The 24,951-nt window shown below is 49.2% G+C and overlaps 1 protein-coding gene across 1 annotated transcript in view; it reads left to right on the top strand.

The window, feature by feature from the left end:
• Positions 1 to 24,951, top strand: part of LOC128423849 (NAC-alpha domain-containing protein 1-like) — a 60,630-nt gene that overhangs the window by 19,072 nt on the left and 16,607 nt on the right. Inside the window, exon 2 of the mRNA XM_053409385.1 lies at positions 18,508 to 24,300. Within this exon, the coding sequence (XP_053265360.1) occupies positions 18,508 to 24,300 (5,793 nt within the window). The remainder of the gene's footprint in view (positions 1 to 18,507; positions 24,301 to 24,951) is intronic.

The following is a 24,951-nucleotide window of genomic DNA, read 5'->3' as shown; positions in this document are numbered from 1 at the left end:
GTGCTTGGATAAGGAAATGAGTAAGGCAGCCCAGCTCAAACGGAGACAAAGGATGGGTGTGGGCGTCAGATCACATATTGTTATAGATTCAGGGTAAACCCTAGAAACCACCGTATTTTTTGCTCCGTAAGATGCACCTGACCATAAGACGCACCTAGCTTTTGGAGGAGGATCTGATGGTGAATTTGGGGTGACCCAATGCAAAAACGCGGGTGGCGCTGTGGGTAAAAGCCTCAGCGCCTAGGGCTTGCCGATCGAAAGGTCGGCGGTTCGAATCCCTGCGGCGGGGTGCGCTCCCGTTGCTCGGTCCCAGCGCCTGCCAACCTAGCAGTTCGAAAGCACTCCCGGGTGCAAGTAGATAAATAGGGACCGCTTACTAGCGGGAAGGTAAACGGCGTTTCCGTGTGCGGCTCTGGCTCGCCAGAGCAGCGATGTCACGCTGGCCACGTGACCCGGAAGTGTCTCCGGACAGCGCTGGCCCCCGGCCTCTAGAGTGAGATGGGCGCACAACCCTAGAGTCTGTCAAGACTGGCCCGTACGGGCAGGGGTACCTTTACCTTTTACCTTTAATGCAAAAATCCTGAGGAACCATGTGGATCCATGCTTTGTAACCACATTTTTGCACCATTGCAGCCCCAGGAAACAGTGGGTGCATGATTTTTTTGGTGCAGGCTGCAGCCATGGACATGCTATGTGATCTGATGGTGAATTTGGGGTGACCCAGTGTAAAAATCCTGCGGATCCATGTGCTTTTACCTCCCCCTCCCAGGCAGCCTCCTTTATCTCTAGCATCCCTTATCTCTCTCCCGATCCCACCGATCAGCTGCTTCCTTTCCACACTCCCTTCCCTCTTATTTGCCTCAGTGTCTTTTCCTTAGCTGGAGCAGTTTTTTGCTCCTCCTTTTCTTCTAATTTCTCTCCTTATTGCTTTAGTCCTCCTGTTTCCCTCCCTTTGCAAGTTTGCTGTCTTTGCCTCCCCACTCCAGGCAGCCTCCTTTAGCACTAGAGTCCCTTATCTCCTTCCAATCACTTGCTGATCAGCGGCTCAGCGGCTTTGTTTCAACATCCCCTTCCCTCTTTCAAAAATAAAAAAGAGCATGATCTGCTTTTTGCCCCTGGGCAATTCGGCTCCAGGGACCATGCACTCACTCCATAAGACGCACAGACATTTCCCCTTACTTTTTAGGAAGAAAAAAGTGCGACTTACAGAGCGAAAAATACGGTAATAAATGCTTGTGTTTGGGTGATTTTTGATATGAAAGGAGAATGCAAGCGGCAAAGGAATTCGTGTGGCTGAGCTACGGCCATCAAGGAATAATAGAAGGACATTAACAATACAAGGGAACTTCTTTTTTCAAAAAAAAAATAATAATTGTAATTTTCATTTATATACATTACAACAATTATTCAAACATAACTCTAACATTTGATACTTTGACTCCCCGCTCTTTCTGCAGTTTCTTTTACATTTATTTCCATCCTTTCCTGCATACTCCAAATTATCTTAATTTATTTTTTTATTCGTCTATTCTCATATATATCTCATACAGCGGGACCCTCTAACCAGTGCACGGCCACTGGCTCTCAGTGCAGAATACGGTCTCAGACTTTTGTTCCGATTCTTCCTTCCTTGTTTGCAACTGTCCGACCTATTCCATGGGCTTTCCCCGCCCCCCGATTTGGCACTGGGGGGCATGTTGACTTTTGCACTGCATCCTGGGGAACAGAACACATTCCACCCACAGAGTGCGCACGAGAGGGAGACTGAATTCTCTCGCCAAAAAAGCGATGGAGACCCAAACTGACAAGAGTGGAATCGTGCAAAGGCCTCCGAGACAGAAACTGGCCGAGTGGAATTTAGCAACGCTTTATTTGCAAAGAGTGGGTTGAGAGAGAGGCGGTTGTGTTCCCCAGCGGCACTTTTTTGGGGGTGACGTCTGACGGATCTCTAACTGGTTCTGACTGCTTCGTTTCTCAAATGTTATGCGGGCTTGAGAGCCGGCAGCAAATCTTCAGCAGGAGTGGGGAAACCCAGCAAGACGTATATTGCAGTAGGAACCTTCCCGAAACCCAATTAAAAAAAAAAAATCAAACAGGACACAGTTGGGTCGACTCTTATGGAAGCTGCTTGACGCAGAATCAGACCATTAGGCCCTCTGACCCAACATTGCCTAGTGAGTGTTAGAATCACGTTGTTGTTGTTTAGTCGTTTAGTCGTGTCAGCCTCTTCGTGACCCCCTGGACCAGAGCACGCCAGGCACTCCTGTCTTCCACTGCCCCCCGCAGTTTGGTCAAACTCATGCTGGTAGCTTCGAGAACACTGTCCAACCATCTCGTCCTCTGTCGTCCCCTTCTCCTTGTGCCCTCCATCTTTCCCAACATCAGGGTATTTTCCAGGGAGTCTTCTCTTCTCATGAGGTGGCCAAAGTCTTGGAGCCTCAGCTTCACGATCTGTCCTTCCAGTGAGCACTCAGGGCTGATTTCCTTCAGAATGGAGAGGTTTGATCTTCTTGCAGTCCATGGGACTCTCTAGAGTCTCCTCCAGCACCAGAATTCAAAAGCATCCATTCTTCGGCGATCAGCCTTCTTTATGGTCAAACTCATATTGGTCATTTCGAGAACACTGTCCAACCATCTCGTCCTCTGTCGTCCCCTTCTCCTTGTGCCCTCCATCTTTCCCAACATCAGGGTCTTTTCCAGGGAGTCTTCTCTTCTCATGAGGTGGCCAAAGTCTTCGAGCCTCAGCTTCACGATCTGTCCTTCCAGTGAGCACTCTTTAAGAATGGATAGGTTTGTTCTTCTTGCAGTCCATGGGACTCTCAAGAGTCTCCTCCAGCACCAGAATTCAAAAGCATCCCTTCTTCAGCGATCAGCCTTCTTTATGTTCCAGCTCTCACTTCCATACATCATTACTGGGAAAACCAGAGCTTGAACTATATGGACCTTTGTTGGCACTGCTTAAAAACCTCCAAGGAAGGAGAGTTCCACTGTCAAATGGCTCTCACGGTCATAAAGTTCTTCCTGATGTTTAGTCCCTTTCTTGTAACTTGAACCCTCCAGAGCAAGAGAAAGCAAGCTTGCTCCATCTTCCAAGTGACAGCCCTTTAACTTCAACTTGGGGGCGCCAGATGTTCCTGGTTTATTATAGCCAGCATTAGGACAGATAAAATAAAGTCCCTCTCCATGCAGCACATGTTTAAACTGTGGAACTCACTGCCACTGGAGGCAGGGATGGGCCTCAAATTAGATTGTTTTAGAATACGGTCAGACAAATTAATGCAGGAGAGGGCTATCGGTGGCTGCTAGCCAGGATGTCTAGATAAATTATAAACAGATAAAAACATTGGCAGGATTATTGTAACAACCTGCTGTTTCATAAGGGTATATACCGTATTTAAAGAAGATGAATAAATGAGCACATGAAGTTAATCTGGATATGCAGAAGATATTAAAGACAAACCTAAGGAACCGCAGAAAGAGAGGGGGAAGGAAGTCAAGTTTTGAAATGTCAAAATGATTGTAAAACTGGTGAAATGTATAAACTTGAAAAGTATAAATAAATAAATGAACTACACTGCCAACTTGGGTTGCCATACGTCCAGATTTCCCTGGACATTTCCTCTCAGACACTGCTTCCGACTCCAGTATTCTGGGTATGCCCAGAAAATTCCTTTTTTATTTTAAAATGCTTTATTGAAATTAATTATATACAAAAGAAAACAACATGTAATGAAATATATAATAAAGAAAAAAGGAATTTTTAAAATACTTATTACATTGTATCATATTTTTCTCAAGGATCCAACGACTTCCGGTCAACCCCTCATGCTTCTAAACATTTTTTATCCTATCGCACATTTTATTTCAGTCTTGTTATTCATTATATTCGTATATATTCTCTTTCCTGGCACTCATCCAATGTATCACGGAAGTTATTCTAGAGCTGCCACAGATTTCATACTGTTAGAATAGTCCTTAAGATAGTTTTTATACATACTCCATTTTTTTAATTTAAAAGTTTGTTCCGTGCGGTGCCGTCTTTCAATCTTTCTGTTAGTTTAGCCAGTTCTGCATACCCCAACAATTTATTTTGCCAATCCAATTTTGTCGGTACTTTGTCTCCCTTCCAGTTCGTAGCTATCAATATTCTTGCGGTCGCAGTAGCGTACAAAAACAATTCCCTCATATTTTTTTGAATGCCGTGACCTAAATTAAAAGACGTCTGCTTCTTGGGAGAAAAGCAATGACAAACCTAGACAGCATCTTAAAAAGCAGAGACATCAACTTGCCGAAAAAGCTCCGTATAGTTAAAGCTCTGGTTTTCCCAGTAGTGATGTATGGAAGTGAGAGCTGGACCACAAAGAAGGCTGATCGCCAAAGAATTGATGCTTTTGAATTCTGGTGCTGGAGGAGACTCTTGAGAGTCCCATGCACTGCAAGAAGATCAAACCTCTCCATTCTTAAGGAAATCAGCCCTGAGTGCTCACTGGAAGGACAGATCCTGAAGCTGAGGCTTCAAGACTTTGGCCACCTCATGAGAAGAGAAGACTCCCTGGAAAAGACCCTGATGTTGGGAAAGATGGAGGGCACAAGGAGAAGGGGGCGACAGAGGACGAGATGGTTGGACAGTGTCCTCGAATCTACCAGCATGAGTTTGACCAAACTGCGGGAGGCAGCGGAAGACAGGAGTGCCTGGTGTGCTCTGGTCCAGGGGGTCATGAAGGGTCGGACACGACTAAACAACAACAACAATATCCAGAAAATCCCTGATGTATGGCAACCCTGGAACAGGGATGGAAGGATGGGGGAGCCCATAGTATAAGGTTACCAGATGTTCCCGTTTCCTGGGGACAGTCCCTGGATTTACACATCAGTCCCCTGACAAAATCCTATCATTTGTATTGAAGTTGAAAAGTGTCCCCGGATTCCTTGAAACAAGGCGTGTCCAACAGGTAGATCACTGGATGTTTGGGGTAGATCACTGGATATTTGTGGGAGATTGCGGTAAATCTCCCCTGAAAAAACTCCCCCCCTCTCCAACAACTTTGCCTGTCAATAACAATGGATAGATCACAACCAGTATTTTTATAATGTGAGTAGATCACAGTCTCTTGGGTGTTGGGCATACCTGGTATACCAAAACCTCTTTCTCTTTAAGGGCTCCAGGTGAGCAGCTTCTCTCCCTGGGCCACACCCAATTCCCCCAAAAGCCATTGCAAACCTCTAGGACCAGCGAGATAAAAGGAGGGATCTCCCAAGAGTCTTGCATTTTCAATTCTAGTTGGGCTTCTTGTCTCTGCTCTGTTGCTATGAAGGCCCTAAGATGTTGAGAAAACCCTTTTAAATGTACTGGGCTGCTTTGGGAATCCTTTCCTAAATGGAGTCCCTGCTGAATATTCGGCGGCTTGCAGAAGACGAAGGCAGATGTGAGTTGTTAGCAAAGGGGCTGATTAGGGTCTACACTTGAGTAGAGACCTGGGGTGTAAAGGATGGGTGGAAGGGCGGGTCTGCTATACTCCCACTGCTGCCCAAAGTTTTGCAGATATTTTTCTGTGCGAAGAAGGGCTTGCTTGGATTTAAGGCTTAATTCTGGCAACTATTCCTCTCCTCTGTCCCAAGATAAGTGTTGCTTTATGACATGGAAAATAACAAGGGCACCTCTAAGCATGTACAGAGTGTGTTTGCATTCCAGTGAGTAATTTCTGCTAACCTGAACCCATCTGGGGTAGGAATTTTTGAGGCCTGGGGACAGAACCTACAGCTGTGTTTTTGGCGATCTTAGGCTGCAATTTTAACCCCGCTTACCTGAGTGTAAGACCCATTGAATTCAAGAGGACTTACTTTTGAGTAGACATAGATAGGCTTGCACTGTTAACCTTAAAACTCCTGAGTTTATTCTGCCAGCTGTGGATTAGAAACCTTCTCTGAGTTACTCCCAACTTTTTTTATCCTTTGGTTTCAAAGCGGTTTGCAATTCTGATATTTTATATTTTATTTTTTCCAGAGGAATCCTGGGAATAGTCTTTTGCAAAGCCCCCTTCCCCCAGTTAAAGGACATTAAGTTTGCAGTCCTACATATATGCTTACCTAGGAGTAAGAGCCAATGAACATAACAGGGCTTACTTTTAATTAAACCTGTGTGGGTGTTGTACTTACATGGCTGTGATGCCTTGACTGTGTTGCTTTAAAAACACTGTATAGGGGAACCTACCCAGGCACGTCTGTTTCAACACATCCTTCCCCAACTTGGCACCCTCCAAATGTTTTGAACTACAACTCCCATCAGCCCCAGGCCGATGGGACTTGTAGTCCAAAACATCTGGAAGTTTCAAGAAGGCTGGTTCTAACATGTAATATTGTTCTGTAGAATTGCTTTAAAAACTGGTGATTCTATATACATTATGTTTTCAATACAGTGGTACCTCGGGTTAAGTACTTAATTCGTTCCGGAGGTCCGTTCTTAACCTGAAACTGTACTTAACCTGAAGTGCCACTTTACCTAATGGGACCTCCTGCTGCTGCCGCACCACCGGAGCACGATTTCTGTTCTCATCCTGAAGCAAAGTTCTTAACCTGAAGCACTATTTCTGGGTTAGCGGAGTCTGTAACCTGAAGCGTATGTAACCTGAGGTACCATTGTACTACATTTTTCTCTGTATTTTGCTTTTTAACATCTACATGCAGCTGCTGGGAGAGATAATCACAGGGTTTGGGTTGGCTGTTCATCAATATGCGGATGATACCCAGCTTCTACCTCTTTTAAATCAGAACCAGTGAAGGCAGTGAAGGTCCTGTGTGAGTGCCTGGAGGCAGTTGGAGGATGGATGGCAGATAATGGATTGAGGTTGAACCCTGAAAAGACAGAAGTACTGTTTTTGGGGAACAGGAGGTGGGCAGGTGTGGAGGACTCCCTGGTCCTGAATGGGGTAACTGTGCCCCTGAAGGACCAGGTGCGCAGCCTGGGAGTCATTTTGGACTCACAGCTGTCCATGGAGGCGCAGGTCAATTCTGTGTCCTGGGCAGCTGTCTACTAGCTCCATCTGGTACGCAGGATGAGACCTTATCTGCCCACAGACTGTCTTGCCAGAGTGGTGCATATTCTAGTTATCTCCTGCTTGGACTACTGCAATGCGCTCTATGTGGGGCTACATTTGAAGGTGACCCGGAAACTACAACTAATCCAGAATGCGGCAGCTGGACTGGTGACTGGGAGCGGCTGCCGGGACCACATAACATTGGTCCTGAGAGATCTTCATTGGCTCCCAGTATGTTTCCGAACACAATTCAAAGTGTTGGTGCTGACCTTGAAAGCCCTAAACGACCTCGATCCAGTATACCTGAAGGAGCGTCTCCACCCCCATCATTCTACCTGGACACTGAGGTCCAGCACCGAGGGCCTTCTGGTGGTTCCCTCACTGCGAGTAGTGAGGTTACAGGGAACCAGGCAGAGGGCCTTCTCGGTGGTGGCGCCCACCCTGTGGAACACCCTCCCTTCAGATGTGAAGGAAATAAGCAGCTATCCTATCTTTAAAAGACATCTGAAGGCAGCCCTCTTTAGGGAAGCTTTTAATGATTAATAGGGTATTGTATTTTGGTGTTCTGTTGGAGGCCGCCCAGAGTGGCTGGGGAAACCCAGCCAGATGGGCGGGGTATAAATAAATTATTATTATTATCATCTTGTTGTTCAGGTATTTTATCAGTGGGGCTGACTTCTGAGTAAGCCTACCTAGGAGCCATTGGGATTTTTGCAAGCAGAAGGGGACCCCAGTTTGCAATCTGGACTGGGATCTGGAGTTCACATAAGAGTGTGCCGGATTGGGCCAATGACCCATTTAGTCTTGCACCCTGTTCTCACTGTGACCAACCAGGGTGCCATTATGGGAAACCCCCAAACAGGATCCGAGCCCAAGAGCCATCAGCAGTGGAATTCGGAAGCCTAGAACAGAGTTCTGCTTCTGTCTCAGCTAATAATGTGCTTTTCAGATTCCTCCTTAACCTCCTGGCTCTGAGTGGTCAGCGAAAAGGAGCTAGACATCTGTTGTTGTTGTTGTTGTTTAGTCGATTAGTCGTGTCCGACTCTTTGTGAGCCCATGGAGACAATATACAGCCTTGTCGTACTCCTTTCCCAATTTTGAACCAATCAGTTGTTCCATGTCCAGTTCTAACTGTAGCTTCTTGTCCCACATAGAGATTTCTCAGGAGACAGATGAGGTGATCAGGTACTCCCATTTCTTTAAGAACTTGCCATAGTTTGCTGTGGTCGACACAGTCAAAGGCTTTTGCATAGTCAATGAAGCAGAAGTAGATGTCTTTCTGGAACTCTCTAGCTTTCTCCATAATCCAGCGCATGTTTGCAATTTGGTCTCTGGTTCCTCTGCCCCTTCGAAATCCAGCTTGCACTTCTGGGAGTTCTCGGTCCACATACTGCTTAAGCCTGCCTTGTGGACTTTTAAGTATAACCTTGCTAGCGTGTGAAATGAGTGCAATTGTGCGGTAGTTGGAGCATTCTTTGGCACTGCCCTTCTTTGGGATTGGGACGTAGACTGATCTTCTCCAATCTTCTGGCCACTGCTGAGTTTTCCATACTTGCTGGCATATTGAGTGTAGCACCTTAACAGCATCATCTTTTAAAATTTTAAATAGTTCAGCTGGACATCTGTGGCTCCTTAAATAGGCTTGCAGCCCCCTCTGCCACAACCCAGCATCTATCATCTTGATGCCCCCAGCTTTCCCTCCCTCCAGTCCCTCTGCCCATGTCTTAAAAGCTCATTGGCCGTGTTGCCTTTCGGTCTTAAGAGAGCATCTGTTCCTGGTGTGCTTATCCTCTTCTTAATCCTTGTCTGACCTTAAGAAAGTTGCTGCAGCAGGGCAATTAGATCTCTCTTTTCTCTCTCTCTTTTTTTAAATATATTTATTAAAGTTTTCAATTTTTATACAAACGAAAAGAAAAAAGCAAAAGTAAAAAGTATTAAAAACACATAAATTTCACAACTTATTTTTCAATGACATATTTCCCTGACCTCCTCATACCTCCCCTTCTTGTATCTCCAGTTCAAATTATTTGTTCAGCAAATCCTTATCTCAAAGCATTACAGCTTACAAAAAACGCCTTATTTTCTATCCAACATCTTAGGTTATTATAACCTTAAAATTTTACTTATAAAAAACCATTTTTTCATATTCCTTTATACCATTACAGCTAGAAACCACTTAATTACAATCCAACACCATCCAACATTCCTTAATTTTGCAATATTTCTGTAAATAGTCCTTGAATTTTTTCCAATCTTCTTCTGCCGACTCTTCTCCCTGGTCACGGATTCTGCCAGTCATTTCTGCCAATCCCATACAGTCAATCAACTTCATCTGCAATTCTTCCAAAGTGGGTAATTCTTGCATCTTCCAATACTTTGCAATAAGTACTCTTGCTGCTGTTGTAGCATACATAAAGAAAGTTCTATCCTTTTTTAACACCAACTGGCTGACCATGCCCAAGAGAAAAGCCTCTGGTTTCTTCAAGAAGGTATATTTAAATACCTTTTTCAATTCATTATAAATCATTTCCCAGAAAGCCTTAATCTTAGGGCACGTCCACCAAAGGTGAAAAAATGTACCTTCATTTTCTTTACATTTCCAACATTTATTATCGGGCAAATGATAGATTTTTGCAAGCTTGACTGGGGTCATGTACCACCTGTATATCATTTTCATAATATTTTCTCTTAAGGCATTACATGCCGTAAATTTCATCCCAGTGGTCCACAACTGTTCCCAGTCAGCAAACATAATGTTATGTCCAACATCTTGTGCCCATTTAATCATAGCAGATTTAACCGTCTCATCCTGAGTGTTCCATTTCAACAGCAAGTTATACATTTTTGACAAAGTCTTAGTTTTGGGTTCTAACAGTTCTGTTTCCAATTTAGATTTTTCCACCTGGAAGCCAACTTTCTTATCCGAATTGTAAGCCTCCATTATCTGAAAATAATGAAGCCAGTCTTGCACTTTGTTTTTTAGTTTCTCAAAACTCTGCAGTTTCAGTCTATCTCCTTCTTGTTCCAAAATTTCCCAATATTTCGGCCATTTGGCCTCCATATTGAGCTTTTTCTGAGCTTTCGCTTCCATTGGTGACAACCACCTTGGGGTTTTGTTTTCCAATAAATCCTTATATCTGATCCAAACATTAAACAATGCCTTCCTAACAATATGGTTTTTAAATGCTTTATGTGCTTTAACCTTGTCGTACCACAAATAGGCATGCCACCCAAAAACGTTGTTAAAACCTTCTAAATCCAAAATGTCTGTGTTCTCAAGAAGTAGCCAGTCTTTCAGCCAGCAGAACGCTGCTGATTCATAATAAAGTTTAAAGTCTGGCAGGGCAAATCCACCCCTTTCCTTTGCATCAGTTATTGGTTACTTAGTGGCTTAGTTGTTATTGCAACATGGTCTCCTCTAGGGGGACACACTTCCAACTTCACTTTGCAACTTTTAAAACAAATATGGTCCTTATAAGTCCCCAGTATCCCTCAAAAGCCACAATTTCAGTGTCCTTAAAAGTTACTTTTTAGTCAGAAGCAGATCTAGAAACACTGTATCTTTCACAGAGTATCAGTATTCTTTACCCTTAATGTGCTGACAGTTCTTCCCACTGATCGGCTTTCCCTGTCATAGGCAGTCCGTTCCCAGATTTTAGAGGCAGCAGAAATATCTTTACTTCCCTCTTTTCTTGCAGGAAAATAATGCTCAGTTTTCTCCCCTCCACTCCTGCAAACAGGAGGGGAATCGCTTTTTTGGTGCTGGATTTTAAGTCTTTAAAGAACGTCTTTCAAAGTTACAGCTTTACAGTCTCTTTGCTTTGATCTATTTACAAGCCGGAAAGGCAGACTTCCTGTTTATGCCTTTCCCGTTTCGGCCGAATTTACTGAAAATTTTCTCAAATTAATTGCTTGATCCTACTCACGGGTAGTTGCTTTAGCTTCCAATTGTCCAGAAAGAAATCAGCGCTCTCCGACTATGGCTTGCGGCTTCACTCCGCGAAGAGAGTAGACGACTCTCAGCCCCCGCGCCACACCCCCCCGTTCCATTCCGGAGCCTTTAAAAAGGCTCCTTCGCAGCGGGGGGGCGCGCAAATGGAGCCCGTCGAGTCTCCAAGTTCACAGGCTTCACCGCCTGTGATTTCTTCGGGTCCCCGCTTCGCCGCAGCGGCCAGACCCAGTCTCCGCGGAGCCGATTCCCTCTGGAGCTCAGAGGGAATCCGCCATTCGTCGCTGGCACTGACCGGAAGTCGTCTAGCTCTCTCTTTTCTCTAGGGCATCGTGGCTTTCAAAGGGCTGATTCAAACATTGGGGGCAGGGTAGCGTATGTGACCCTCTTAATCACCTGTCCATCAGATTCCCTTCTTGTGGAAAGCTAGCAGCTCAGGGAGAATTATATTCAGTCACTTACTATTGAGGGGAAGTGCATGGAACAGGCCTCGGTGTTTCGGGTTCTGGGAATGGAGTTGAGAGATGACCTAACCTGGGGTAAATGTAAAGGGACCCCTGACCATTAGGTCCAGTCATGACCGACTCTGGGGTTGCGGCACTCATCTCGCTTTACTGGCCGAGGGAGCCGGCGTACAGCTTCCGGGTCATGTGGCCACCATGACTAAGCCGCTTCTGGTGAATCAGAGCAGTGCATGGAAACGCTGTTTACCTTCCCGCCGGAGCGGTACCTCTTTATCTACTTGCACTTTGACGTGCTTTTGAACTGATAGGTTGGCAGGAGCAGGGACCGAGCAACGGGAGCTCACCCCGTCGAGGGGATTCGAACCACCGACCTTCTGATCGGCAAGCCCTAGGCTCTGTGGTTTAACCCACAGCGAAAACAGCAAAGACCTGATGAAGAGAGCACAGCAGAGGTTATATTTTCTGAGAATCCTCTGGAAAAACAATCTCTCAAAGGACCTGTTGATGGCATTTTACCATTGTACTGCTGAGAATGTATTAACTTATGGTCTGTGTGTGTGGTTTGGGAGCTGCACGGTCAGGGAAAAAATAATGTTGTCCAGGGTTGTAAAAACTGCGGAGAGAATAATTGGGTGCACTCTTCCCACCTTGGATCAAATCTACGCTTCCAGGTGCCATAAGAAAGCTGCAGAGATAGCGCAGGACAGTGCGCACCCCGGAAATGATCTCTTTCAGCTTCTGCCTTCTGGAAGAAGGTCCAGGGTTATAAAGACTAGGACTAGCCGCCTGAGAAACAGTTTCTATCCAAATGCGATTTTGGTTTTAAACGCAGTGTAAGGTAGTCTTTAATGGGATGCAGGTGGCACTGTGGGTTAAACCACAGAGCCTAGGACTTGCCAATCAGAAGGTTGGCGGTTCGAATCCCCACGACGGGGTGAGCTCCTGTTGTTCGGTCCCAGCTCCTGCCAACCTAGCAGTTCGAAAGCACCTCAGTGCAAGTAGATAAATAGGTACCACTCCAGCGGGAAGGTAAACGGAATTTCCGTGTGATTCTCTGGTTTCGCCAGAAGCGGCTTAGTCATGCTGGCCACATGACCCGGAAGCTGTACGCCCAATGGTCAGGGGTTCCTTTATCTTTACCTTTATTCAGACCACACCTGGAATACTGTGTCCAGTTCTGGGCACCACAATCTAAGAAGGATATTGATAAACTGGAAGGTGGGCAGATGAGGGCGGCCAAGATGATCAAGGATCTGGAAACCAAGCCTGATGAGGAATGGTTGAAGGAGCTGGGCATGTTTAGTTTGGAAAAGAGGAGACCGAGAGGAGATATGTGAGCCATCTTCAAATAACTGAAGGATGGAGCAAGCTTGGTTTCTTCAGCTCCCTAGGGCAGGACTTCAAGTTACAAGAAATGAGATTCCAACTAAATGTTGGGACGAATTTTCTGGTGGTAAGAACTGCTCAACTCCTTTCTTGGTAGGTTCTCCTTCCTTGCGAGTTTTTAAGCAGAGCTTGGATGGCCACCTGTCATGGACGACAGCTGCGATTCCTACATTGAGCCAGTGTGGTGTAGTGGTTAAGAGCAGTGGACTCATAATCTGGTGAACCGGGTTCGCATCTCCGCTCCTCCACATGCAGCTGCCGGGTGACCTTGGGCCAGTCACACTTCTCTGAAGTCTCTCAGCCCCACTCACCTCACAGAGTGTTTGTTGGGGGGGAGGAAGGGAAAGGAGAATGTTAGCCTCTTTGAGACTCCTTCGGGTAGTGATAAAGCGGGATATCAAATCCAAACTCTTATTTTACATTGCTTTGGGTGGACTAGATAGAGGTACCTTCCAACTCTGCAATTCTGTGATGGGAATCATAGTGCAAAAATCAGGAGGGACCCCTGATTTGGGCGAGGCCAATTCTGCAGGGTGGCATTGCCAGGCACCCCCCCCCGCACTCCATGCAAGATTAGCCTTTTTACTGTGCTGCAAGTGATCTCTGAAAAGTAGCCAGGTTAATCCTCCCTTGGCAAGGATCCCAAAGGTCTTAATGGGAAGGAGCGGAGCTTGCAACTGTCTGAGCTGGGGAGAGAAAGATAGCATTTCCCGTAAGCTGCATTCCGTTCCCCGGAGAGTTGAGATGGATCAATAGGAGCTACAGCAGAGCCCATTAGCTAGACCTTCACCCCAGAAGTGGACAGTCCCGATTCTCAAAGGCATCATATCTGGGCAAGCACACAGCTGGCAACTTTCCCCTGTTCCCAATGAGGGTAATAATCAAAGTAGGTAGTACTTATTTTAGTGCTTTGCTGTTCAGAGCGCTCCACGTTCCATCTCTCGGCCATTTGCAAAGCAGGCTTCTCTATTAAGTGGATCAGTAAATGTTGGGGTATCCATGCCCCGTGGCTCCCGGGCAGAGAATTTGCCCTGCATGCAGGAGGGTTCGGGTTCACTTCCCAGTGGCAAGTCCCAAGGGGGCTCGTAGAGTTGCAGAACTCCTGCCAACCTAGCAGTTCGAAAGAACGTCAAAAGTGCAAGTAGATAAATAGGTACCGCTCCAGCGGGAAGGTAAACGGCATTTCTGTGCACTGCTCTGGTTTGCCAGAAGTGGCTTAGTCATGCTGGCCACATGACCAAACAACAGGAGCTCACCCCGTCATGGGGATTCGAACCGCCAACCTTCTGATTGGCAAGTCCTAGGCTCTGTGGTTTAGACCACAGCGCCACCCGTGTCCCTTGTAGGGTGATGCAATTTTTCTTTTCTATTTTTCATTCTCATTCACTTTTCCCCCTTCTTTCTCCCCCCCTCTACCTTTTTATAAATGAAATTTCCTTAATAAAACATGAATACTTATGTGTGTAAGAGAGAGAGATGGATGAGGCCAATGGCAATCTAGTCCAGCCTTCTGTTCTCACAGTGGCCAACCAGTTGCCTCTGTGGGACAAACTGACAAGCAGGACTCAAGCACAAGCGCTTAGAATTATAGAGTTGAAAGGGACCGCGGGGGTCATTTAGTCGAACCCGCTGCAACGCAGGACACTTTAGCCCAACATGGACCTCGAACCCAGGACCATGAGATTAAGAGTCTCATACTCTACTGTTTGAGCTTCATTGCATATCTTTAGGCGCCAGGCAAAAACATTTCTCCTCAACCAGGTGTTTGGCTGGTTAACATTCTATGCCACGCATACGCAAACTCGGCCCTCCGGATGTTTTGGGACTACAACTCCCATCATCCCTGACCACTGGTCCTGTTAGCTAGGGATCATGGGAGTTGTAGTCCTAAAACATCTGGAGGGCCATTTGCCTATGCCTGTTCTATGCCTTTTAAAATGTGTTTCTGGGGCAGAGGATTTATCGGTTTGCTTTTGTTTTATTACGCATCCTTGTGTTCTCCTTTTGTGGTTTTTCCCCCCTGTTGCGAACTTCCCTGGGATCTTCGGATGAAGGGTGGTCTGCAAATTAAATAAATACGGATAAAACAATAATAGCCAGAGCCCTCTCCCTGCCTGTGGTTTCCAGCGTGAGTGTGAAAATGCGAGCATAGTTTGTGTGATGAAATACACACACACACACACAAACCAAACACACGCACGCAAATTGTGAGAGTGCCACCATTATTTATTTCTAAAAGACAACAGTGGCAACGCGCAAGATCAGCAATTAGCAGCCAGCTGGGAGAAAATAGCCGCCTCCGTCCGAAACTGGACACCAGTCCCATTTTTCTTTCCACAGTGCTCAGCGGCGCCCTAGATTTTTCATCCAGTGCGCTGAGCTCAGTGCAGAGTCATTCCCTGCCTGCTCCCTCTGGAAGAGACCTGGAGGAACGCCAACTTGAAAAGGCCATTTGTCAGCGCGCATAAGAGGTCACACGGCAAGCCAGGTGGCCGGGCTCAGAGCCTCCGTCATCCCCACCTACACCCATCCCTGATGAGCCCTTCACGCCCACCCCTGGGAGATGCCCCACTTAATGGCCAAGGCTCACGCACACCTTGCTTGCGGCGGATTTCACAGTGACGTGAACCAGCCCTTAAGCCCCCTCCAATCCCGTCACAGCCAGCACACAGAGAGAAAAGCAAACACCGCAACTAGACAAGTCTGTGTTATTTTGCAATGCCTCCGGGAGCTGGAATATTATAATAATAATAATAATAATAATAATAATAATAATAATAATAATGTATTATTTGTACCCCACCCATCTGGCTCGGTTTCCCCAGCCACTCTGGCCGGCTTCCAACAAAGATTAAAAATACATCAAAATGTCACACACTAAAAACTTCCCTGAACATGCCTTCAGATGTCTTCTAAATGTCAGGTAGTTGTTTATCGCTTTGACATCTGCTGGAAGGGCGTTCCACAGGGCGGGCGCCAATACCGAGAAGGCCCTCTGCCTGGTTCCCTGTAGCTTTGCTTCTCACAGTGAGGGAACCACCAGAAGGCCCTCGGAGCTGGACCTCAGTGTCCGGGCAGAACAATAGGGGTGGAGACGCTCCTTCAGGTCTACTGGGCCGAGGCCGTTTTGGGCTTTAAAGGTCAACACCAACATTTTGAACTGTGCTCGGAAATGTACTAGCAGTTTGAAAGCACACCAGTGCAAGTAGATAAATAGGTACCACTACAGCAGGAAGGTAAACGACGTTTCCGTGCACTTTGGTTTCCGTCACGGTGTTCCGTTGCTCCAGAAACAGTTTATTCCTGCTGGCCACATGACCCGGAAAGCTGTCTGTGGACAAACACTAGCTCCCTCGGCCAATAAAGATGAGTGCTGCAACCCCACCTTTGCTAAAGTCGCCTTTGCCTGGACCGTCTGATCGGCAAGTCCTAGGCTCTGTGGTTTAACCCACAGCGCCACCTGTGTCCCCTTACATTAATATAGAAATCTGTATATTCTTATTATCCCAATACATGTATAATTGTCAGTAACCGAATATATTCTGTGTGAACTCATTCCGAATATCATTCTATTTATCCAAAGAAAGTCTGCATCTATAAGCTGTCCGTTTGTATGTTGCCAATGTTGTGAAGCCATTGATTAAAGGGAATCGTATCTCTATTCTCCCAATTCATCAATATGGCCAAGTTTAGGGTGCGTAGAATCCATTTTCGCCGTCCTGTTATCAACTTCCATACAAGGGGTATATAGTTCAAGAGCATATTCACCTCTGAAAAAAATGTATTTTCCCCCCAGGCACACTTGTATATTACAGTCTCAAACACAGAAAACTTAGACCAGGGCTGGATTTAGGTTTGATGAGGCCCTAAGCTACTGAAGGTAATGGGGCCCTTTATATGTCCAGCTGTCCTTTGTCAACAACAAATGGTCGCTTTCTGTGTGTGTTGAATATATGCTATATGTGGGGCTCATTACGTACATCATAGGAGCCTACACAAAAACACTGTTGCTATATGTAGGTTAAATTTAATTTAATTTATTTTTTATCTTATATTTTGGAAATGTACATCCAGGTGTTGTTTTTCCTTTAATTTTTTTGGGGACCCCCAAGAGTGGGGCCCTAAGCTATAGCTTGTTGAGCTTATACGTAAATCTGGCACTGACTTAGACTTTAAGTAAAATGTTGGGCTTTGTGAATTTGCCTCTGTCGTCCAAAACTTGGCAAAGGTAGGGGAATCACCTGGAAAAGCGTGAGCTCTGGCTTCCCATATGTTGCACACCTGAACGCATGAAGCACCATTGATGGACTTACCTGCCGTGACTTGGTCCAGCCCCTTTTAAGTGTCCTCTCCTGCCATTGGCTCAGCCTCCAAGGCGTGTCACGGAATGCTGCGAACACTCTAATTGATTCAGAAACTTGCATCACACAAAGCCCAGGAGCCCAGATAGGGCTGAGGGTGGGATATCTCACTAGTGATGAGCACAGCAAGGGAGAGGAAGGGCATCGCAGGATGGGCCAACTCTTAGACCGTACGTATGTGTTAGAGAGAGAGTATTGCACACAAGAATTTGTCCATAAGCTTATTCGGATCATATTTTGGTCATGATTTTTTTTTTTGGGGGGGTACCCCATCTCTTCTCCAATAAGCCAGCAAACCTGTAAACGGCATGAGAAAAGACAACTGGTATTTCCCTGCTGGAAAAGCCAAGCATTAGTTGGTGCCAAGATGGCCTCTTTGGGGAGAAAATTCCACAGTCAGGGAGCCACCACAAAAAAGGCCCTTCCTTGTCCTGTAGTGTAGCAATATCTGGAGGGCCACTGCCACCACATCACAGAATGGTGACGATGATAATTATTTTTGTTTCTTTTTTCATACATGAAAACCAAGAGGAAAAAAATACAGTAGAAATGTCCCACCCATAGATAGTTAAAAGCCAGAGGCCTAGTAAAGAAGGAATGTTTTTGCCTGATGCCTTAAAGATATACAATAATAGTGCCAGGTGTCTCCACCCACATCGTTCAGCCCAGACACTGAGGTCCAGCTCCGGGGCCTTCTGGGGGTTCCCTCACTGAGAGAAGCGAAGTTAAAGGGAACCAGGCAGAGGGCCTTCTTGGTGGTGGCGCCTGCCCTGTGGAACACCCTCCCATCAGATGTCAAGGAAATAAACAACTACCTGACTTTTAGAAGACATCTGAAGGCAGCGCTGTTTAGTGCGGTTTTTAATGTTTGATGTTTTATTCTATTTTTAATACTTTGTTGGAAAGATAATATTATTATTATTATCCCTGGAGAGAGAATTCCACAAACTGGCAGCCACTACTGGAAAGGCCTGTTCTTGTGCTGCTGCCCTCTGGGCCAAGTACAGTGGTACCTCGGGTTACATACGCTTCAGGTTACAGACTCTGCTAACCCAGAAATATTACCTCAGGTTAAGAACCAAAGGATGAGAACAAAAATTGTGCTCCGGCGGCGTGGCAGCAGCAGGAGTCCACATTAGCTAAAGTGGTGCTTCAGGTTAAGAACAGTTTCAGGTTAAGAACGGACCTCCGGAATGAATTAAGTACTTAACCCGAGGTACCACTGTACTGAAATGTTGATACTAGTTTGTTGTGGAGCGATTTGGATTAATGCTTCTCCCCCAATCTTTCTCTTCTCAATCCCCCATCCCCAGATGTATCCCGGACCACCTCCACGTCCTCCACACCGAGTAGCGAGGCCCTGACACCACTGCAGATGTCCCCGGCGGTGACACCCGACTGCCAGACCGGCCTCCCCATGGACCCCACCCTCTGTGGCAAAGTCGTCCCGGCTTTCCTGCCGGCGAAGAAAGAAGACCGCCCGCAGCCCGAAGGAGCCAGCTGCGACACGGCCGTGGGCAACGCCGCGACCGGCCTGGTGGCCCTCAGCGAGTGCGGGCAGGTTGTGATGGAGCAGGCCCCGAAAGCCGCCAAGGTGGCGCCCAAAGGTCAGGGGGAACCTACGTCGGGCGTGGACATGCTGGACACCCGGATAGTGATGGGCGAGGAGACTCAATGCCTCAGTGTGGATGAGGAAGATGGGGAAGGGGCTGCCTCTGCGCCGCTCAAACGGGGCACCTCGGAGGCCAGCTCTGAGGAGGAGGAAACGAGCGACGTGGAGGATCAGGACCTGCTTGACCTCCAGGCGAGGCCTCCCCACCAGACCCCAAAAGACTTGGCCAGCCGGCAAGCAGGCATGACCCTCCCCGGCCTCCGGAATCCGCAGGAGGCCGAGAGGGCAGCCATGACATCTCCACTCTCTCAGGGCGAACATTCAGCGGACCTGCCTTCTCCGCCTCCTGCGCTCACCAAAGACCTCTCCGTTGAGCCTGCCGAGGCCCAGCCCCTGCCTGGCAAGCACACCTGTGGCCTGGACCCAGAACTATACTTCACGGCGCCCTCGACCCCCATCAAGACTGTGTTTTCCCACCTCAGGCATCAGCCCTTCTCCAAAGAGAGCCTCAGCGAGGAGCAGAATGACACGGACAACGAAGGCCTCTGCTCCCCACCCACCTCCCCCTCGGGGTCCTATATCACGGCCGAGGGAGGCAGCTGGGCGTCTTCGGGCACCGGCAGCACTTCCCCGTCTTGCTCCCCCAACCTGATCGCAGAGTCGGAAGCCATGGAGGCCCCGTCGGCAGACGGCAAGGAGTTTCTCTTGGAGTACGCAGACGGCCGCCCGAGGCTGCCACGGGGACCCAGCCTGTCTCCCGACTTGGAGGGAGAGTTTGCTTTCCAGACCCTCTCCTCCAGCACTTTAGTCCACTCGTCGTTCCCCGAGGACGACGACGACGGGCAGACGACCCCGGAGGAAGATGGCGGCGACTGGGGCGCCGAAGTCGCTCCCTCGAGGCCGGGCCCTCAGAGGTTTGAGCAAGCGGCTCCATCTTGGCCCGAGAGCAGAGAGGACTCTGGAGACGAAGTGGATCTGAGCCGCGAGCTTTCCAAGGCAGAGGCCCTGCCGGCCTACGAAACGGGAGCCGGAGACTCTGCCGAGTTTGCAGGATCGAAACCCTGCCTCTTGCCCGGTTCACTCGCTGCCTTCCCTTCTGGGACGGACACCTCCGAGGCTGATGCGCCCGGCCGGCCGCAGGCCGAGACGGCGGCTTCCGCCCCAGACGACGGCGTGGACGGCGCCGACAGTGACCAGATGATTTCTGCTTTGCTCCTTCCTTTCTGTGGGAGTCTCATATTCGAGGCGGAGTCCATGGAGATCACGCTGTTCCCCCAAGGGGAGTCGGTGGGGAACGACGCCCTCTATGGCGTGGAGGACAACGACAGCACTTCGGCCTCCTTCCTGCAGTCTCTCTCGGAAACCTCCATCAACGAAGGCGTGGACGAGTCCTTTGCTTACCAGGACGACACCTCCCAGTCCTCAGACTCGGCCTCCTACAACGGGGAGGACGACGAACGGCTCTACAGCGTCGAGCAGTACGCCGTGGTCGCGGAAGCTGCCGTCGCCCCTGCTCAGGAAGTGGCCGGGCCTCCAAAGGAAGACATGGAACCCGCGCTGTCCCGATCAGGCAGCGAGAGCGAGATGGAGACCTCATCCGATGCTTACAACACAGATGAGGAAGAGACGGCTTCTGCCGGGGACAATGGGCACCTGAGGGCCGAAAAGGAGGAGCGGGAGGAGAGAGGCTCCTCCCTGGAGAAGGCTGAAGATGAAGAGATACCCCAGGAGGACCAAATCAAAGTTTCGCTCCCCACTGAAGAAGAAGCGGCCTCCAGGTTGCAGGTTGTGCCTGAAGCTCCCGGCAATTCCTCCGAATGTTCTGGAAGCAGCAGCAGTTCCCCTACCGGTCAAGGATGGGGGTCTCCTATGGAGCAGGGCCCCACAGCTCTTTTCGGAGGCGTGGGTCGTGGAACTGGATGTGAAGAGGGAGAAGAGCCTTCAAGGGAAAGGGGCTCCCCCTGCGACTCCCCAGAGCACCAGTCGCTCTCAGACGGGCGAGAGGCTGCTGAGGAAAACATCCCTGATCCCGGAGAATGCCTCATTGCTTGCTTTGATACGGATGAGGAAGCAGACGCTTTGCCGCCTCTGGACAACTCCTTGGAAGGGCCTCGGCCTGTGGGACAAACGGCAGCAGAGTGGGTCGACCAGGTGTATGCGGGCCCTGCCATAGCCCTGGGATGGACCCCGAAGCCGTATCCTGTGGCGTTTGCAGAGCTGGCGACTCCAGACGTCAACGACTCGTCTTCCTTTGACATCAGCGCCAGGCTGAAGGAGTCGGAGGAGCGGCTTCTGGAGCTCCTTGACCAAGATGGCGCCTCTGGGGGAGGCTTGACTGAAGCAGAGAGGCCTAACGGAGGAGTGTTCAACGTGGAGCCAGAGAAGGAGGAGCCTCCATTCGTGTCCCTCCTTGGCTCCTGTGAGGCGGCCATCTTGGACCAGCCTGAAGCGACTCGAGCCGACAACGAGCCGACAGCGGAGTGCCTTATTGCCTGCTTTGAATCGGAGGACGAGCTTGAGGAGGCCTCGTCCCTCGACCAGATGAACAACAACGAGGACCACGTGGTGGCCATCTTTTCTGAGGCGAAACCTGATTCTCGGCCCCTGCTGGGACCAAACGGCACACAGCAGAACACCGCCGCCGTGGACAGTGAGGTCACCTTGTTGGCGGCAGCCACAACTCTGCCCCCCACAGATGTTGAAGAGCGTGCTGAAGTCTGTGGGATGCCAAGAGACTCATCTGGGCTGGAGATGGAGGCCTCCACAGGCCCTCTTGGGAGTGTGGTTATAGGAGACGGCGCAGCCCATCTCAAGCTGTGCTTGGAGACTGGCGAGGCCAAAGACCTGAGCGTGAGGGACCCTCAGCCTGGTGACAGCCGCCATGAGCCCACGCTGGTAGAAACAGGCGGCCATCTTGAGGAAGCTGGAGAGGACGCCAAGGGCAAAGATCAGCTAGGGGAAGAGGCTTCAGTTGTAGAGGAAGCCACCAGGGCAATGGAGGAGCAAGCGCTATCGGACGAAGTTGATGCTGGCCAGGACTGGGAAAGTCCGTCCGAGGGAGAAGAGGATGCTATTTCTGAACTTGAAAGTGATGAAAACAGCAGAGCAGACTCTGTCGCTGAGATCCCGCCAGGAGAAGGTTGTGTTTGGCCAGGAGACGGGCTTCAAGCCCAGCGCTTAACCACGCTTCCTGTGGGACTGTGTGGATCAGAAGCCGCCTCATTCCAGGATCCTGGTGCTCAGCCTAGCCTGAGAGACAGCAACATGAATCTGGTTCAGATTCAGAGTAAGGGGGCAGCTCCTGCTCCCGCCAGCAGGGAGACCACAGATGGTCCAGTGTTGGTGGGAAGCTCAGACAAGAAGCCAGGACAGAAAGATGAGAACAAGCTCGTGGTTCCTGCAGCCTTTGAGCAGGTTGTTCACCAGGCAAGCCTTCCTGAGCCAGCGGGTCGTAAAGAAGGCACTGAACGGCCGCAGCTTCGTGGGGTACAGATTCTGGAGCCCCAGGCAGCAACCAAAGACACCAAGCTGGCTGTCCAACAGGGGCCTGAGGCTCAGAGGAACAGGGGATGTATGGAGGCGGCTGCATCTCTGCCTCCTTTGAATGATCAGCATCCTTTGGACGTCAAAGCTCAGGAGGAAAAAACTGCCCCAGGAACTTCTAAGGCAGGAGATGCAGTTGCAACGCCTTCCACTGGCAGGGCTGAGGGTCTACCAAGACAACCCTTGCAGGTGCCAAAGAAGACCTTTGCTCAAGCTCTGCTTCAGGGTCTCCAACCACCTGCTTTGGGCGCTGAACCTTCTGTGCAGGAAAAGGATCTGGATTCCAGTCTCTCTTCCCCGGAGTTGGCGGAGGTCTCCATGCCCAACTCGCAGACAGACAGCAGCTTCTTCACAGCAGCTGAGGACATCTCTGATGGGACCCTTGTGCTGACCTCATCCCCTGGCTCTGAGAGGGAAGGGCTCAGCACCCCTGAGCAGGCATGGGGCAGCCCAGCCGAGGATGTGGAGAAGAGCCCTTCTCCTCTTCCACAAGAACAGCCGGCAGCCGTTTCTGAGCTGGAACACCGAGTGGTCGAGACTGAAGATGCTACGGTTGAACCCTTGGCGGAGCCGTCGAAGATCCCACCAGCAGAGGGACCTTCCCAGCAGAGCATGGCGTTGTGTCTGCATTCCTCTGCTCTTAACCAGCCGCCTTCTCCAGCCAACGCCCGGCCAAGGGATGCGTCACCCGTGCTTTGCAAAAGCCAACACCTCTTCTTTGCTTCTGAAGAGGAGATCTATTTGCCGGAGCCTGAAGATGCCCAGCACAGTTTGGCCAGTGGAAATGCAGAAACAGAACGTGTTGGTGCTGCAGAATCGTTGGGGACCAGGAGGACTGGTGCAGCCCCAGATGATTCTGAAGCCGTTGCTGCAGCGAGGCCGTCTCCCGCCCCCGGCCAACCTGAGCTTCCTGGTGCCTTGTGGCAGAACGCCTCATTGGTTGCAGAGCCTCCAGAAGTCACTGCAGACCAGCAAATCACCGACATGTTGCGAGGCTCCTTCGGCAACCTCAGGGAGCCGGGCTTGGGTGCTGCCCGCCTGGTGAGCAGTCTGCTGGTGGCCGAAGCACAAAGCCTTCTCGGCAGCCTTAAGGAAGACGTCTTGGAGTTCTCCTCCGAAGGCGTCATGCCAGACTTGTCGGAATCGAAGCATTCCGAAGATGAGTTGGAGCCTCAAACCACTTGCAATGTCGCTGGAGGCAGCAGCAGTCGAGACCAAGTCGCCAGGCAACCTTGCGAGGAGCTGGAGCTGGAGAGGGTTGCAGTTCCACCACATGTGGAGGTTGTTCCCCTTCGTTCAGAGGCGGTGGAGACGGCGGCTGGGCCGCTGCCGAGTTCTGGGTTGGAAGGAGTGGACCAGCCTGCCGAGGAGGTCGTCTTCGCGTCCGGTGAAGCCGAAGGGAAGACGTCTGAGAGTGTCAACAGATCTCCACCTCGGAGCTTGCAGGCCGAGCCGACGATCCAGAGCCCAGAAGCTGATGGGTCAACTGAAGAGATTCCAGAAGAGACAAGACTAGAAGGTGCCGCAGCAGAGGCGGTTGGCCACCCAAGAGAGGAAAAAGGACCAGTTCCTTCAAGTGCTTTCGCTGGAAGCACAAAACTCGTGGTCCCGGAAGCTGGTTTGATGAGTGTGGAGACCACCTCTCCTCTATCGCAGGCCCTGCCAGCCTCTGAAGGACCAGCTCAAGAGTCCCTGGCTGTTTCTTCGCAGGCAGAGCAGCCCCCATCGCTCACCTGTGAGGAGGGAACTCCTCTGTCTCCTCCTCCATCTCCACCTTCTGAACCTCAAGAAGTGCCTCCTGTTTCTCCCTTGCCTCCCTCTGATGGCCTCTTCCACGGCCCCTCGGCTGCTTCGTGGCTTCCTGCTTCGACAACCAGGCCTGACGAGGAACGAGCTCCTTCCAGAGAGGACCTGATCCTCCTCCGGGACTCGAGGAAGCCTCCCGCGGAAGGTGAGCTTTCATTTCCCCGTCTCTCCCACCCAGATAATGGGAGGATGAGGATGAGGGTTGATTTTATTTATTTATTTATTTTATTATTAATTAAAAATAAATACATTTATGAGAAAACAGACGTACATACAAGTAAACAAGCATGCAATCAAACAAACAAATAACAGGAAAATCAAACAAACCAGATACAGGAAGATTAATATAATTATCATAATATATACTCCTGATACTGAACACAATTATAAAACTTATAGAGAAGAAATTAAAAACTGACATTATTATTATTATTATTATTATTATTATTATTATTATTATTAATGCCCAATGTGCTGCAATTTTTGGGCTCCAAATCTGCTTTCCCCAACCTGGTGCCCCCCCCCAGATGTTCTGGACTATGACTCCCATCAGCAACGCTGGCTGGAGCTGTCAGGCAAAACATTTGTTTTGGTGCCAGGTTTTGGTGCCAGGCTGGGTGAAGCTGTTTGGAGTTCCTGGCTTCCAACTGCAAAGGAAAGGTAAAAGGTAAAGGGACCCCCAACCATTAGGTCCAGTCGTGACCAACTCTGGGGTTGTGGTGCTCATCTCGCTTTACTGGCTGAGGGAGCCAGCGCACAGCTTCCGGGTCATGTGGCCAGCAGGACTAAGCCGCTT

This window comes from Podarcis raffonei, chromosome 12 (genome assembly GCF_027172205.1).
Source record: "Podarcis raffonei isolate rPodRaf1 chromosome 12, rPodRaf1.pri, whole genome shotgun sequence".
NCBI classification, from domain to species: domain Eukaryota; kingdom Metazoa; phylum Chordata; class Lepidosauria; order Squamata; family Lacertidae; genus Podarcis; species Podarcis raffonei.
Note: the sequence above shows the minus strand (reverse complement) of the source record. Positions and strands in the feature narration are given on the sequence as shown.